The 16,996-nt window shown below is 56.6% G+C and overlaps 1 protein-coding gene across 2 annotated transcripts; it reads left to right on the forward strand.

The window, feature by feature from the left end:
* The first annotated feature begins 106 nt into the window (after nucleotides 1-106).
* Nucleotides 107-16,639, forward strand: F10 (coagulation factor X). 2 transcript variants are annotated; one of them, XM_084981156.1, is made up of 8 exons: nucleotides 107-211; nucleotides 2,084-2,244; nucleotides 8,530-8,554; nucleotides 9,826-9,939; nucleotides 11,072-11,203; nucleotides 12,966-13,210; nucleotides 14,552-14,659; nucleotides 15,696-16,639. In XM_084981156.1, the coding sequence occupies exons 1-8, from the start codon at nucleotides 142-144 to the stop codon at nucleotides 15,750-15,752; spliced, it is 912 nt and encodes a 303-aa protein (XP_084837282.1). In that variant the 5' UTR covers nucleotides 107-141; the 3' UTR covers nucleotides 15,753-16,639.
* Nucleotides 16,640-16,996: the final 357 nt, after the last annotated feature.

Below are 16,996 nucleotides of genomic sequence, written 5' to 3' on the forward strand. Positions count from 1 at the left end.
TGCTCCCTCCGCCCCAGCAGGCCCAGGCTCCAATCAGGAGGCCGTGATCAGCAGGACAACCAGCCCCCCTCGGCCCCGGTGAGCGAACCTTGCCCCAAGGCCTGTCACAGAAGGGACAGAGACACTGTCCTTGGCCACACCATGGTGGGCCTGCCGAGCCTCGTCCTGCTCAGCGCCTCCCTGGCTGGCCTTCTGCTTCCAGGGGGAAGTGGTGAGTGCCCCTCACCCTGCCGACGGCAGGGGTGGCCAGGGAGGGGGGTGGGAGGAGCCCCCTGAGCCAGGCTGGCATGGGCTGCCGGGCTCAGTGATTCCAGCCAAGGGCAGCAAGGGCCAGGTATGCCTCCCTGTGCCATCTGATGGCAGGTCACAAAGACAGGCAGAAGGGGGGGCGGGGCAGGGGGAGGGGCAGGCAGAGGAGGAGAAGCCCCCTCCTCCGCCCTAGGAGAGGAGGAGTGTCCACCGCAGGGGAAGAGCCAGTGCCTCCCTTCAGGCTGGCTGGGCCAGGGGAAGGGGCTGCCCAATTTGAGGCTGGATAGATTGGGGGCCCCTGGGCTGCCCAGGAGGACGCCAGAGAGGGAAGAAGCAAAGGCTGGAGAGAGCAGAGTGGTGGCCCCCAGGGCCTGCTTGCATTCTGGGTGAGGGGGAGTCAGGAGACTGGGGTGGTGGGAGAAGATGACAAGTGAGGAGAAAAACAGAGTGAGGGGGCGGGGGGCAGGGGACCAGGTGGGTGAGGGTGCAGGAGAGAAAGGATGCCTGGGGTGTATCTCAAAGCAAGAGCTTTCCAGAGGAGCGGACGTTTGGAGCAATGGGGAAGGACTCACAGAGAACAGTCTGGGAAAACATCCGTCCCTAAAACAAAGGGGGCCTTTGGAAGGGAAAGCAATTTGAGGTTGCGAGGAAACTAACACTTACTGAGCACCTAGTGTTTACCAACTAAGCACTAGGACTTTTATACACTCTTGAAAACAACTCTAAGAAGCAGGTATCGGAACTCCCATTTGCCAATACTCAGGAGCAGGGGACCACGGTGTCCTTGCCACTGCAGACAGTGGATTCTGCAGTTCTGCTTTTTAGTCTCATTCATGCAGCATCTGGAGCTCTGGGAGAAGGGGAAACATCCAGTGCGGTGAGACAGCAGCCAACACAGCTCAGGATGAAAGGTCAGACTAGAAACATCTACCTGGAGTTCCCATTGTGGCTCAGCGGTTAGCGAACCCGACTAGGAACCATGAGGTTGTGGGTTCGATCCCTGGCCTTGCTCGGTGGGTTAAGGACCCAGTGTTGACGTGAGCTGTGGTGTAGGTTGCAGATGCGGCTCGGATCCTGAGTTGCTGTGGCTGTGGCGTAGGCCGGCAGTTGAAGCTCCAATTCCACCCCTAGCCTGGGAACCTCCGTATGCCGCAGGTGCAGCCCTAAAAAGACAAAAAAAGAAAAAAGAAAAAAGAGGTCAAGAAAGCGGAGCCAAGAGCCAGGGCCTCCCACCTAACAATGAAAGAGGGAAGAGGTGTGGGTGAGACAGAGCAGACAGTGAGAGGTAGGGACAACTCAGCACTTACCATGGGGGGACCCAGAGACACATTTTACTCCACAGGTCATGACTCATGTGAGTCACGAAATCAATTTAGTGTTTGTTTTTTTTTTAATGAAATAGAACAGAATCAAATAGAAAATTCTGTAATAAGTACTACTTTGTAGAAAATGGTTCTAGGTACCTCTTCTTGAAATTTTTGTTTCAATCATGTGTATGTCTGTCCGGGGACTTGATATAATCCATACTGTTAATTGCGACCGTGCCCAACCGTGGCATGACCCCCCACTTAATGCAAAGCTCAGACCTGGAAGTGTGGGTGGGGCTGGGGTGGAGCAGGGGTGGAGGGGACACCCCTCCTGAGCCAAGGGACAGAGGGGAGGGGCCCGGGGCGACAGTGACCTGGAAGTCCTCCGAGAAGGGCGACTTCCAGAGAGGGTTCGAGCAGACCTTTCCGTGTAACTCTGGAGGCGTCGTGAGGGTGGTGACAGCACGAGCGACACACTCCTGCACGAGGGTGGAGGAGGTGACAGCGTGCATCCTTTCCCACCCCAGTGTTCCTCCCCCGCGACCGGGCCCACAGCGTCCTGGAGAGGGCCCGGAGGGCCAACTCGTTTTGGGAGGAGATGAAGAAGGGCAACCTGGAGAGGGAGTGCCTGGAGGAGACCTGCTCCTACGAGGAGGCCCGCGAGGTCTTCGAGGACCAGCAGAAGACGGTAAGGGGTGGGGGCGGGCGCGTGGCACGAGGCAGTTACAGGGCTCCGGCAACGGCAAGTCGAAAACACAGAACGTTCGCCCCAGCCTTGCCGTTGCCTCGCGGGACGGAGCCGCGCAGGTCACCTGGGCCCGCGCCCAGGCGGCTCCTCCTCCCCCCCCCCGCCCGGCAGCGCAGGGCCGGCGCGCAGGCGCAGGGAGGACACGGCCGCCAGGCCCCGCCCCGCGCTTGCGCAGCAGCAGCCGCCGCAGCAGCAGCTGCCTGACCCGCGCCATCCGCCCCGGAAGAGGCGGGGCCTCGGAGGCTACCCCGGAAGTGGGAAGTCGCTGAGAGGCTTTCGCCACCTGCCGCGTGGGGTCAGGCCCTGAGGGCGGGTAACGCAGTGCAGCCAAGGTGGAGGCTGATGACCTCCAGCCGAAGCTGAGGCGGAGTGAGCTGAAGACACTTCAAGGCTGGGGAGAAAGTGGAAAAGGAGGCCAAGCAGGAGCCAAGAGACAGCCTGGCCACGGACAGCGGACCTGTCCTCACCCGGGGCAGCGGAGCCGCCCACGCCTGTCCACACCGCAGGCAGGCAGTGGAGCGTCCAGCTGACTCTGGGCGCTGGGGGGCCGAGCCACAAAGGCTCGCATACAGCCTGCAGCCCACTCGCTGCAGCCTGGACCCCACCAGGCCGACCCACCTTAAAGGCGGCAGGTGGCGTCTGGAGAAAGCTCATCTTCTGTGCCCTTGGGGACGGGTCAGGTTGCAAGTCTCGGCCAATTCAAGAGAACGTAGGAAGAGTTGCCTGATATCAGAACAGGCCACCGTGGGGTGACAGGCATAGTCCCAGACGATCCTGGAAAACCAAGAAGGCCACACAAAGCATCACTCTCCGGAAGCCCCGCTGCGGTCTCCTTGCTCAGGAGTGCACCTCATCCCCATTTTGGCCCAAAGACAGGGAAAGGCAGTATCATTGGTGATGCTTGCACTTGAGCCTAAATGACTTTGTGAGGAAGAAACGAATCATCCACACTAAGGTCATTACATATGGAAGAAGTTTCTTGGGTGGATTTGGGTTCCTAGCCCTGTGATAAACGTGGCTTCAAGGGGAGCTGTAGCTAAGCTTTCCATCCCCTGCCACAGCAGGCTGGACAGGAACTGATGGGTAAGAACTGCTCCAGGACCCTGCTGTAAGATGCTGGTAGTGGGCGGCCTGGACCAGGTCTGGGATGTTCCATCCCAGTTCCATGTGCTTTGACTTGAACTCAGCACCTGTGAGTTTTACCGAGTATGATCTCACGAGATTGTGGATAATATATCAGGGGTCATGACCCATATCACAGGCAGTTACAAGGTCACCCCCCATCCAGATGGCCCAGCAAGCCACATCCCTGAGATTGGCCTCATCCCACCCTTGCAGAGAATCAGCAAAGTAGAAGAGCTCGAGAAAGCCCTGGGGTGAAGCTGCCAGAAACTAACCTCTTCAGAGCTGAAGAAACTAAAAAATCATAGATGACACAGCTGTGTGGCAAAAGCTACTGAATATCCTCCACCTCAGACCACAAAGGCCCCCCCGCCAAGGGCCATGCCCAAGGCATATGGAAGTTCCCAGGCTAGAGGTTGAACCAGAGCAGCAGGTGCCAGCCTATGCCTCCACCATAGCCTCAACAATGCAGGATCCAAGCCATGGCTGCAACCCACATGACAGCTCACAGCAATGCTGGATCCTTAACCCCCTGAGCAAGGCCAGGGATCGAACCTGAGTCTTCATGGATACTAGTTGGGCTCATTAACTGCTGAGTCACAATAGGAACTCCTCAGTTTGTTTTAGATCAGCATCAACCTGATACCAAGATCCACAAAGACGAAAGAAAGAAGGGAGGGAGAGAGAGAAAGAAAAGGAGGGAAGGGAAGAGGGAGGAAGAAAGAGAAAGCTGGCATTCCTGTTGTGGCGTAGTGGTTAAGGAATCCGACTAGGAACCATGAGGTTGCGGGTTCGATCCCTGGCCTCGCTTAGTGGGTTAAGGATACGGCGTTGCTGTGAGCTGTGGCGTAGGTTGCAGACGCAGCTCAGATCCCCCATTGCTGTGGCTCTGGCGTAGGCCAGTGGCTACAGCTCCAATTTGACCCCTAGCCTGGGAACCTCCATATGCCGCAGGAGCGGCCCAAGAAATGGCAAAAAGACAAAAAAAAAAAAAGAAAGCTATATAACTGTCACTCATGAAGCTCTCAAAAATTCTCAACAAAGTCTTAGCAAATTGAATAGAGCACTATAGTGAGAAAAGATGACTACATAATGACTGCATCGGTTTACCTAGGGCACACAAAGCTGGCTCAATATTTGAAAATCAGGGCTGTAATCCACTGTATTAACAAAGAGGAAAATCCAGGGGGTCATATCTACGGAGGCAGGAAAAGCACCTAACAAAATGCAACATCCATTCACGATAAAACCTGTCCGCAAACTACAGTTAAAAGGGGACTTCTTAGCGTCCCCTGTGGCACAATGGAATTGGTGGTGTCTCTGCACCACCAGGATGCGGGTTCGATCCCTGGCCCGGCACAGTGGGTTAAGGATCTGGTGTTGCCGCGGCTGTGGCATGGGTCACAGCTGCAGCTTGAATCCGATCCCTGGTCCAGGAACTCGACGTGCTGCGTGGCAGCCGAAAAAGAAAAGGGAACTTCTTCAACCTGATAAAGATGATTAACAAGGAGCCTACAACTGATATCGGACTTACAGTACAAACTGAATGCCTCCACCCCCCCCCCCGAAGGCTGGGAGCAAGGCACGGATGTCCGTTTCCAGTAGTCCCTGTTCTGCATTGTGCTGGCACTGAAGCGCTGGCATAGGAAGATTTAACAGTAAGTCAAGAAGAAGAAAACTACCCCTGTTTGCAAGTGACATGATTACCTATGTAGAAAGTCCCATGCAGTCTGAAAAAAATACTCCTAAAATGTATCTGCCAGGCAAGGCCACAGAATACAAGGTCAGTACACAAATGTTAATCGCATACCCATCTAGCAGCAAGGTAATTAGAGACATAAGTATGTATGTTCATTTCCACTGAGCCGCAATGGGAACTCCCCCCAGAATACTTAACGCCACTTAGTATGGCTCCAAAGGAAGATAGCGGCGTAAGTCTAATAAAGCACGTACAGGGTGTGTATGCTGAAATCTGTACAGAACGCTAATGAAAGAAATTAAAGAGGACCTAGGGAGTTCTTGTCGGGCGCAGCGGAAACGAATCCGACTAGGAACCATGACGTTGCGGGTTCAATCCCTGGCCTTGCTCAGTGGGTTAAGGATCTGGCGTGGCCGTGAGCTGTGGTGTAGGTCGCAGATGTGGCTCAGATTTGGTGTTGCTGTGGCTCTGGCGAAGGCTGGTGGCGACAGTTCCGATTGGACCCCTAGCCGGGGAACCTCCATATGCCGCAGGAACGGCCCTAAAAAGACAAAAATAAATTAAAGAAGACCTAAATAAGTAGACATAGAATGTTTATGGTTTGAAAGACTTAACTATTAAGATGTTGATTCTCTCCAATTTGATCTATAGATTTAATGCAATGCCAATAAAGTTCCCATTAGTTGATCCTAAAACTTGAAATACAGTAAAGCAAAGGAATTGGAATACATAAAACTATTTTGAGAAAGTCGTACTATGCAATTTAAAGACTTACCATAAAGCTGTATTAACCTCAGAGATGGATTGCCCATAAGCAGTGTTGGTAAAGGAATAAACACTTCGATCAACAGAACAGAATAAAAAGTCCACACGTGGGAGTTCCTGTCATGGCACAGCAGAAACAAATCCGATGAGGAACCATGAGGTTGCGGGTGCGATCCCCGCCCTTGCTCAGTGGGTTTAGGATCGGGTGTTGCCACAAGCTGTGGTGTAGGTCGCAGGCGTGGCTCAACTCTGATGTGGCTGTGGCTGTGGCATAGGCCGGTAGCTACAGCTCTGATTCCACCCCAGCCTGGGAACCTCCGTGTGCCAAGGGTGCAGCCCTAAAAAGACAAAAAAGCCAAAAAAAAAAAAAAAAAAAAAAGCCACATGTGGACCCCACACTAACATGGCCAACCGATGTTTTCACTTTTTTTTTTTTTTCTTTTTTTTTGGTATTTCTTGGGCTGCCCCTGTGGCATATGGAGGTTCCCAGGCTAGGGGTAGAGTTGGAGCCATAGCCACCGGCCTACGCCAGAGCCACAGCAACGCGGGATCCGAGCCGCGTCTGCGACCTACACCACAGCTCACGGCAACACCGGATCGTTCACCCACTGAGCAAGGGCAGGGACCGAACCTGCAACCTCATAGTTCCTAGTCGGATTCGTTAACCGCTGCACCACAACGGGAACTCCGCAACCGATGTTTTATAAAGGCTTAGGGTCCACCCTGACCCAGTACGATTTTATCTGGATCCGTAACTACATCTGCAAAAACCCTATTTCCAATTCAGGTCAAATTCTGAGGTAGATTGAGGCCTGGGGGGAGACGCTAATGAACCTACTACAATAGCAAATATATATATTTTAAAACTATGAACATTTTTTTTTTAGTGTTAAATAGGCTCTTGATGTCCTTTAAAAGGTAATTACCAATTATCGTTTTTCTCAAGTAACATAATGATTATTCTCCAGTTCTCTGATCCTTCATTGAATCTTTGACCTGGGTCGGCTTGGGGTGTGAAATAGAGCAAACCATTTGTGGTACAATCTGTTTCTCTCCCCCCCCCCTTTTTTTTAGGGCTGCACCCACAACATGTGGAAGCTCTCATGCTAGGGGTCAAATTAGAGCTGCAGCTGCCGGCCTGCAGTACAGCCACAGCACCCAGGGATCCGAGCCACATCTGTAGCCTACACCACAGCTCATGGCAGCACCAGGTCTTTAACCCGCTGAGCAAGCCCAGGGATGGAACCAGCATCCTCATGGGTACTAGGTGTGCATGTGAGATGACGGAGCATGGTGTCTGGAAAACATGCTGTAACATTAAATGATTCTTATTAGGAGTTCCTGTTGTGGCTCAGCAGAAACAAATCTTCAGCATCCATGAAGACGCAGTTTCGATCCCAGGCCTCGCTCACTGGGTTGAGGATCTGGTGTTGCCGTGACCTGTGGTGTAGGTCGCAGACATGACTCGGATCCCGAGTGGCTGTGGCTGTGGTGTAGGTCAGCGGCTACGGCTCTGATTTGACCCCTAGCCTGGCAACCTCCATATGCCACAGGTGCGGCCCTTAAAAAAAAAAAAAAGAAAAATGTGTAATGATTCTTATTAATCTTAAAGTGATATCCATGTAGGGCTAGATACAGTATGGCGCTGATTCTTTACATAAAGGCTTGAGTGTGTGTGTTGGTTTAAGTCATGGTAGCAAATTATTATATGATAATGATTTACATGATGAAATTAATAAAACACTCTGTAATATTTAGCAATTACAATGATTTGTCATGATGAATGTATTACAGTGTTTGAACCCGATACATAAAGTTTTCAGTTTGCTTCTGAATCTAAGTAATTGCTTCAGGGATTTTACTTCCGTTGCTATTGTCTCAGCAGTTTCTTCAAACAGAAATTAGTGAAAACCAAACAGGACTTATATGAACTTACATGGTTCAGGAAAGAATAACATGAAATTACTTACACTTGGTGCAAATTATGTGAAATTCCTTTCTTTTTCTTTCTTTCTTTTTTTTTTTTTAGGGCCACTCGTGCGGCACATGGCAGTGCCCAGGCTAGGGGTCAAATCAGAGCTACAGCTGCTGGCCTACACCACAGCCACAGCCACACCAGATCCGAGCCGCATCTACAGCCTACACCACAGCTCGCAGCAGCTCTGGATCCTTGACCCGCTGCGGGAGGCCAGGGATCAAACCCTCGTGCTCATGGGTGCTGTTGGCTTCATTACTGCGAGAGCCCCACTGGGAGCCCTCGGTGTGAAACGCTTGATTGTGATCACGTGATTAGCGGTTTGCTAGCATGCAGGCTAGCAAAGGAAATTCAGTACTATAAAGTGTTTCCCAGATGCTATGATCAGTTGTGAGCAAGCAAGAAAACGGATGCTAGGCGGTTTGGTGATGTGATAATTCACTATACAGACATTTTTTTGGAATGATGATCAGAGCCTCCGCTTTACAGATGCGGAAGACTGGAAGAACTTTCCCTTTTAGATTGAAGCGTTCTTGAGCAACGTGTTCCAGGAAATGACCTCTGTTTGAGAAATATCCCCTTCAGGTTGAGTCACTAGATTGTGGTTGGTGGTGGTGTAAAATGTCTGTTTTCCTAATCATTTTAAACGCTTTTTCCCTTTTAGGATGAATTCTGGAATAAATACAAAGGTGAGATGCTTTCTGTTTTAACCCTAAGTGAAAGGGCTTCACGGGGTATTTAAATTGGGAAGGACTGTAGTCAAATGTTGAAAACGTTTCCTGAAATTCCTTTCTGCTCCTGTTTAAATTTTACTCCTTTAAGATTCTTCCCCTCTGAGTGTTTCCATAATAGTCACTGTAAAATAGTTTCTTCTAATAGCTTTATACAAATTCTGGTTTGGTTGCTTGCTTAACAAGTTTATTCTCAGGAATCAACTGCCACTTTTAAAGAGCCGAGAGCAGGAGTTCCCCTTATGGCGCAGAGGAAAGGAATCCCACTAGGAATGACGAGGTTGCGGGTTCCGTCCCGGGCCTCGCTCAGCGGGTTAAGGATCCGGTGTTGCCGCTGTAGGCGGCCAAACACAAGGGCTGTCCCACTCGGGAGGACTGGGACACTGCCCTGCTCTTCTGAGAGGCTGTGGTGGAGCTCGCAGACGCGGTTGGGATCTGGTGTGGCTGTGGCTGTGGTGTAGGCCAGCAGCTGTAGCTCCGATTCAACCCCTAGCCTGGAAACCTCCGCATGCTGCAGGTGTGGCCCTAAAAAGACAATCAACAAATAAATAAATCACAAAATAACTTCCTTCTCCTTCGAGGGTACCAAATGCCATGATAATTTTTTAAATCCAGGCCTACTAGGTACAAACAAAAACTGGGTCTGAAACATTGGGACCTCCAAGAAGGGACCCACACGGAATGCTGACTGCGTCTGAAAGGGTGTTAATCATGACTCGTGTTTTGTTTTGGTAACAATATCCGAATTTCTCTGAGTGTCACTGCACAGACACACTCGGAGGTGTGCGGGGCCACCGGTGCCGGTGCAGCCAGCAGCTCTTAGGGTCTGCTTTCCCCGACCAGTGGAGAGGGGGCCCCGACACGCCTCTCGTGTACACCCAGCCCAGAATCGGGTGCCCAGCAGCCCCCCGTTGTCCTTCCAGCTGCCCCCTCGTGGTCCCCAGCCCAGGGCTTCTTACCCTGATGTAAAAATATGGCCTGTGATTGTAAAAACACCGTCCAGCGTCCTGGCAAAAGGTGGAAAGCTCAGTCAATAATCCAGTTAGATAAGGACATCACGTACCCAGAGCCACCAAGTCCACAGAGGACAACTCGATTCCTGGAAACAGGAGGCCCCATCCAGGTCGTTCGGGTTATCCAGAAAACATGTGCCAAGATCGATGTGGCAAAGTCGTCTGCATGACTGGGGAACTGCCCGCAAGCTTTGGTTTCCGAATTTTCCTTTGCAGACGGCGACCAGTGTGAAAGCAGCCCTTGCCAGAACCAGGGCAAGTGCAAAGACGGCCTCGGGGAGTACAACTGCACCTGTGCCGAAGGCTTCGAAGGCAAAAACTGTGAATTACGTGAGCTCCTCCTCTTGGGTACCTGAGGGTCAGGGTGGGAACGACAGGACCTAAAAGGCCCAGGAGCCCTCCCCGCTCCCCTGAGGGTCAGTCTGGCCACCGCTCCGGGCGCTTGCTGCAGGGCTCGTCCCCGAAGGCCCGGCCGTCCACTCAGCGTGGGAGGACCCGGACAGCGCCCTGCTCCGCCGAGAGGCTGCGGAAGGGAGGGCCGTTACCATGGAAACGAGCGCTGCGTCTCCCTCCTTGGAGGAGGCTGTTTGTCCTGGTCCTCGGGGTCCTGGGGTCCCACCGATGTCGGTGCTGAGTGCGCAGGACTCTCCGAGGACAAAGCGTTGATACAGTTAACTGCACATGGAGCAGTCCCTGAGTTTTCCTAATGCGGTGACTAATTTTTAATAAAAAGTAGGTTAGCATCAGACCAGGTTTCCCTGAGGAGAGATATTTGCGTTTCTCTTTAAACCCTTAATTTCTAAGGTTAAGAACCTGCCCTTACACTGGCCACTCTGGAATTTTCCTCCACGGAGCACCATCCAGAGAGGCCTCTGAGTGCAGTTCGGCCGCCCCGGGGCTGCTGTGCATTTTATGACGTTCCTGTAATGTTGACCTTGGCCGTGACCATCTTCCCATCCAGCCAGATGGGAAACGTAAAATCAGCTGCCAGGCGGCCTCACTGGTGCGAGGGTGGGGTTGGTGCCCCGTGGGCCCTGGGAGCATGTGATGACTGCTCAGCCCGCCCAGGAGGCTCTCTGGGGGATGAGTGGCCTCTACCGCTTTACAAGTGAGAGCGCGAGCCGAGGGGCTGGACTAACTCACCAGATTGCACAGCTAGACTGTGGGGTCGGCCGGAGTCCGGCTGCTGCCCCCGCTTCCTGCCCCGCGGGAGCTGGACCCTGCATCCCTTCGGCCACAAGGAACCCCCTCTGAGTGGCCACTGCACCCCCGCACTCAGGGCCTTCCGCAAGCCTGGTGCCCAGGGCCTTGCCCCCGCGTGGCCGTGGTTCCCTGTGGCATCGGGACCGCCCTGAGTGCCGTCCAGTCTGCGGTCTGTGGGGACCAGCCCTCTGCTCCAGCGGGTGGGGGGCTTGCAGGGTGCCTCTCCCTGGCCACAGCCTCAGCTCCCGGCCCCCCACAGTCACACGCAAGCTCTGCAGCCTGGACAACGGGGACTGTGACCAGTTCTGCCGGGAGGAGCAGAGCTCGGTGGTCTGCTCCTGCGCCAGCGGGTACATCCTGGGCGACAACGGCAAGTCCTGCATCTCCACAGGTAGGTGGGGGACACGTGCCACGCGCGGGGCATGAGGCACGTGTCCTGATGGGCTCACGGTTCACAGGCAGACCCTCGGTTTTGTGAAGGGCTTGAACCCGGGCCGAGTGCCCTCAGCACTGCTGGGGGAGTGAGGCCAGGCAGGTGATGCTGGGCAGAGCCGGGCACAGGGCCTGGCTGTGGCAGCAGGTCCTGAGCGGCCACGGGGGCTGGCCTGGAGATCCGAGGCCACCCAGCTGCCCGTGGAGCCGGAGGCGGGCCGAGGACCCTGCAGAAGTGATTTGGGTTCTGTGGGCCCCGACGGTAATGGCACTTTGTTCCTTGATGAAAGCCACGAGTCTGGTCCAGAAGCTTAAGGGAGGGCTGAGTGCAGGCCCAGGTCCCGTGGGTGGGAGGCAGCCCCCACCTCACACCCTTGCCTGGGCAGATCTTGGCCTTGGCACCCCTGGGGCGGGGCCGGGCACTGCAGAGGTGGCCTCCATTGAAGTTAAGCCCCTCGGCAGGCAGAAGATAGTGAGATTTAAGTGTCTGTTGGTAATGAGATTTTAAACAAGCTGGGTCAAAAATATTTTAAAAGAAGTAATTTGTTGACACATTTGCAATTTTTTTTTTTAATTCCAGGAATGATCACAAATCAGTTTAAAGTTTGAGGGAGTTCTTGCTGTGGTTCAGCAGAACCCGACTTGTATCCATGAGGTTGCGGGTTCGATCCCTGGCCTCGCTCAGTGGGTTAAGGATCCGTTGTTGCAGTGAGCTGTGGTGTAGACGGGCAGCTACAGCTCCGATTCGACCCTTAGCCTGGGAACTTCTCCATGCTGCAGGTGCAGCCCTAAAAAATGATATAAAATCAAGGTTGATGTTTGAGAGTAAAATCAGGTAAATGAATTCCTGGTGTACAAAGCTCTAAGTCAGGGAGCAGCTGCTGTAGAATTTCAGGGGCAGTGACTACAAACACCAGCCCAGAACCAGCTGACGCGAGGCGAAGAACTCTATCGCCTGCCAGCAGCACCCAGGCCACTGAGTGCGCGTTCCCCCAGGCCCACGGGGCCACCCAGACCTGTGTTGCTGGTCTGATTTAGATAAACACCAGGCGCAGAGAGAAGCCCCCTGGGACCCACCTCAGGCCTGCGGGCCCCCAGCTCTCCCTGCCCTGCTTTGCCCTTTACCGAGGCTCCCGCAACGAGGCCGGCACGAGGCTTTTTCCACGTTTAAAGACAGCTATCCTTTTTTTTTTTTTTTTTTTTTTTTTGCTTTTTTGCTTTTTAGGGCTACACCCGCGTCATACGGAGGTTCCCAGGCTAGGGGTCGAATCCGAGCTGTAGCTGCCGGCTACACCGCAGACACAGCCACGCCAGATCCTTAACCCACTGAGCGAGGCCAGGGTCGAACCCGCATCCTTACGATCGTGGCGGGGTTGTTTCTGCCGCGGTGCAGCGGGAGCTCCCCAGCTGCCGTCCTTGGGCGTTGTCTCACAAAGCTCTGCCAGTGCTCCTCTGCCCAGATCACGTCTGTTTCTCCGGCGTTTCACTAGGAAGCGTGTGGAGCACAGAGCAGGTTGACAGACTTTCCCAGGGGCGCCGCAGCCCCAGCTCTGGCCTCCCCTCTGCCCACCCTTGGCCGCCCCATCTTGGCACACGCGGTGGACCCCAGGGGCCTCTGACCATGGGCTTGAGCACCCAGGCCCCCCGCCCCCACCTGGCACGAACCCCCACCCCACCCCCCGGGGACGGCGGCGCGGTGCTGAGCGGCGCCCTTCTTGCAGAGCCCTTCCCCTGTGGGAAGCGCACCCTGGGCCGCAGCAGGAGGTCGGCCGACCACGGCAGCGAGGCTGCCCCTGAAGCCGGCCGGTCGGAGCAGGAGCCCAGAGACCTGGGCCCCACCGAGGGCCCCCTGCACCTGCTGAGCCTCAACGACACGGAGCCCGGCCCCGAGGAGGACGAGGACGAGAGCAGCCTGGTCCGGATAGTGGGCGGGCGGGACTGCAGAGAGGGCGAGTGCCCCTGGCAGGTACCCGCGGGCCGGGAGCCGCTGCGGCGGAAGGGGCCGGGCGGGGTGAGGCGGGGGTTGAGGGGGAGCCCCGCCGGGGCCGAGGGGCCGGGTGGCGAGTGGCGGCCGCACCCCCGAGGCCGCGCTACGTTTCATTTCGGATGTGGGAGATTTTTACCCCAGCACCTGGGTCCTACCGAGGCAGATGGCACCTTAGGGAAAGGTGTACCATGTTGTTTCTGAAATCCCGCTTGGTTGGTGATTTGCACTGAAGTTGCCAGGTTAGCAAATGAAAACAGACTTCCGCTTACATTTGAATTTCAGATGAATAGTGACTGATTTTTAGCGTAGGTCCCAAATACCACAGGGGACTTACACGAAAAATGACGTGCCATTTCCCTGACGCAGTGACTGGGGTCTCTGCTCTGCTGGTGGTCCTCCCTAGAGGGCCGAAGCTGCCAGTGAGCCCAGAGCGGCCCCAGGAACCCCGCCAGCCGGGCGAGTCCGGATTGCCGCGGGGCCCGGGAGGGACGCTCGTCGGGGCCGCCCTGGATGTCACACGTGCGGGGCCTCTTCTCCCTGTGACACTGTGACCTGGGAAGGGAGGTGCGACCCCTCAGGCATCCCAGCCCTCGCTGCTGGCGTGGAGTGGGGCCAGCGGAGCCTGCGAGCCCACCCGGTCGGTGAGGGGGCGGGGAGGGCCCCTTGCCCGGCTGCCGGGCCCAGGCTCAGCCGGCTGCCTGGGGTCCACCGTCGGAAGCACCGCCCTGTCCAACTCTAGGAAGACTGACCCTCAGCACCTGTCACCTGTCAAGTGGGGTTGTGAGCGGATAAATTTGCACAGAAGGGCACACACGCCCCTGCTTCATGCAGGATGAGGATGGGCGGGCCCTCAGCGTCCTCGAGTCTCTCAGGCTTAACCTGCCCCTCGCCCCCCCTCCCCCGGCTGTTCCTCAGAGAAGGGCCCGGGAAGGGGGGGCAGAAGGCCGTCCACGCACTGGGAAAAGGAGCGTCAGGGCGCTGCCCGCCCCTGCTCCCTCCCAGCCAGGCTCGGGCTCAGGGGCCCCTCCCCAGCCCCACGCCTTATCAGGGAGCAGCCGACCGACCGGATCCCCGGGAGACCAGCCACGGGCTGGCGGCACCCCGACGCGCTGCACATGTAGTCGGGCCGTGAATCTGGGGGTCCGTGCAGAGCCGGCTCTCAGACCAGCCCGTGCTGGGGGTCGCCGGCCGGAGCTCGTTCCAGCCTGAAGACCCTGAGGCCCGGGCCTCGGTCCAGCCTGGGGAGCTGGGGGGCTTGGATTAACCGTCTTTGCGGAAGGTCAGGCTCTACCCGGGCTGCCCCTTCCCCTCCCGCCGCAGGCCCTGCTCGTCAACGAGGAAAACGAGGGCTTCTGTGGCGGCACCATCCTGAGCGAGTTCCACGTGCTCACGGCGGCCCACTGCCTCCACCAGGCCAAGAAATTCAAGGTGAGGGTAGGTAAGTGCCACCCCCCAGCTGCCTGGCAGGGCCCTCCTGCCCTTGGAGGCCACCAGACCGACCAGGCGGGTGGGAAACAGGAGTTAAAATCCTGAAGCTCTGCGGGGAGGGGCTGGGGGACTTTTGCAGAGGAAGGGGGAGGGGGCGCACGCAGGGTCCCTGATGCCTCTTCAGCGGGAAGCACCCCGGAGCCCGAGCAGCCAGCACGTCTGCCCTCGCGCTCAGTCCGAGGCACTGTCCTGTGTCTCCCCTTCTGTCAGACCTCAGAGCTGTCTGGTGGGCCCCAGGGCAGCCGCCAGGGCGGCCACAGCTGTCAGTGGAAACTTTCTCGTCAACAGCACTTTTTTTTTTTTTTTTTTTTCTTTTTTGCTTCTTAGGGTGCACCCACAGCATATGGAAGTTAGGGGTCAAATCGGAGCTGCAGCCACTGGCCTACACCACAGCCAGAGCCACGGCAGGTCTGAGCTGCGTCTGCGACCTACACCACAGCTCAGGGCAACGCCAGATCCTTAACCCACTGCACGAGGCCAGGGATTGAACCCACGACCTCATGGACACTAGTTGGCTTCGTATCCTGCTGAGCCACAACGGGAACGTCTAGTTAGTACGTTTTTATTGTTCATTTTTAAGGTTATAGAGAATACTCATTTTAGTGATGTATCTGGTTACCCGATACGTCCAAAATATTTTGCCTGTTTTCTGCGAGATCAGATTCTAAGTGCTCAAGAGATCTTTTGAGTCGTTCTTTCGTCCTGAGTCTGAGCTGTGACCCTCACCGCACGTGTGGGTTCTGGGCGGTCGGTGCCCACCTGGCCCATCAGGAGCCAGGCCTGGAGGTCAGACCCTGTGCCCGGCCCCTGCCCACGGGGACGCAGAGGGTTTCCCTGGCCTCGCTGTGCCTGCCTGTGCCGCCCACTTTCGAGTGGCCAGGCGCCCGTCTGTAATCGGGAAAGAGCCGTAACTGCTTTAAAACGTCAGCGCAGCCAGGGCCTGGCGGCCCGAGCTGACGGCGCGTCCCGCCCTCAGGCGACCGCAACCTGGAGAAGGAGGAGGGCGACGAGGCAGCGCACGAGGTGGAGGTGACGGTGAAGCACAGCCGCTTCGTCAGGGAGACCTACGACTTCGACATCGCGGTGCTCAAGCTCAAGACGCCCATCACCTTCCGCACGAACGTGGCCCCCGCCTGCCTGCCCGAGAAGAACTGGGCCGAGGCCACGCTGCTGACCCAGAAGACGGGCATCGTCAGTGGCTTCGGGCGCACACACGAGCGGGGCCGCCCGTCGTCCACCCTCAAGATGCTGGAGGTGCCCTACGTGGACAGGAACACCTGCAAGCTGTCCAGCAGCTTCCTTATCACCCCCAACATGTTCTGCGCCGGCTACGACGAGCAGCCCGAGGACGCCTGCCAGGGCGACAGCGGCGGCCCCCACGTCACCCGCTTCAGGGACACCTACTTCGTCACCGGCATCGTCAGCTGGGGCGAAGGGTGTGCGCGGAGGGGCAAGTACGGCGTCTACACCAAGGTCACCAACTTCCTCAAGTGGATCGAGCGGTCCATGAGAGCCAGGGCGGAGGCCGGGGCGGAGCCGCACCCCCAGTAAAGGTCTCGCTGCTGCGACCCCTCCCCGAGTGGCTTCTGGCCCCACGGAGGCAGGGATGGGACTGGGGGTTCCCGGCCGCTCCCCTTCTGGCCGGGGCGGAGGCCTCGTTCAGCCCCCGCCCCGGGGTTTGGGGGCGCAGGGGCGGGGGCTGCCCCCTTCACCACCGGGAGAGGCCAGCTCCCTGGAGAGGGGGGCCGGTTTCCCAGAAACAGTCGAGCTGGGGGGCCCACGTCTGTGTGTCCACCCCTGACGGCCTCAAGGGAACCCTCCTGCAGTCAAGGCCAGGGCCTCTGTCCCCAGCGAGCTGGGGGGGCTCTGCACCAGTGGGAACTCGGGGAGCCGCACAAATAACACCCGCTTTGTGTCACACCTGTGTCTCACGTGGGTACCTAGGCCATGCGTCAGAGGCAGGGGAGCTGCCTCACCAGTCTGGTCCCAGCTGGGGCCCCTTAACAGGAGGGAGCCCCGAGATATGGGATGTGGGGGGAGGGCAGGAGAGACCGACGGAGACACAGAAGGACAGAGAGACAGACACAGAGATGCAGAGACTGAGCAATGGAAACACGCAGAGAAAGAGACTGAGGTGGACAGAGTTGCAAGGCGCGCAGGTGCTCCCACGCTGATCGCCCGGCGGGGGGACTGCTGTCCCCAGCAGCGCTCCGAGTACCTGCCCCCCCGCCACCCCCTGCTCCGCGGGGCTGAGCGAGGTTCTCACCCAGCCTGCCC

This window comes from Sus scrofa, chromosome 11 (assembly GCF_054392235.1).
Source record: "Sus scrofa isolate SSC_HxYL_T2T_F1_AM1 chromosome 11, Sscrofa_HxYL_maternal_Yorkshire_Landrace_v2.0, whole genome shotgun sequence".
Taxonomy (NCBI): Eukaryota; Metazoa; Chordata; class Mammalia; order Artiodactyla; family Suidae; genus Sus; species Sus scrofa.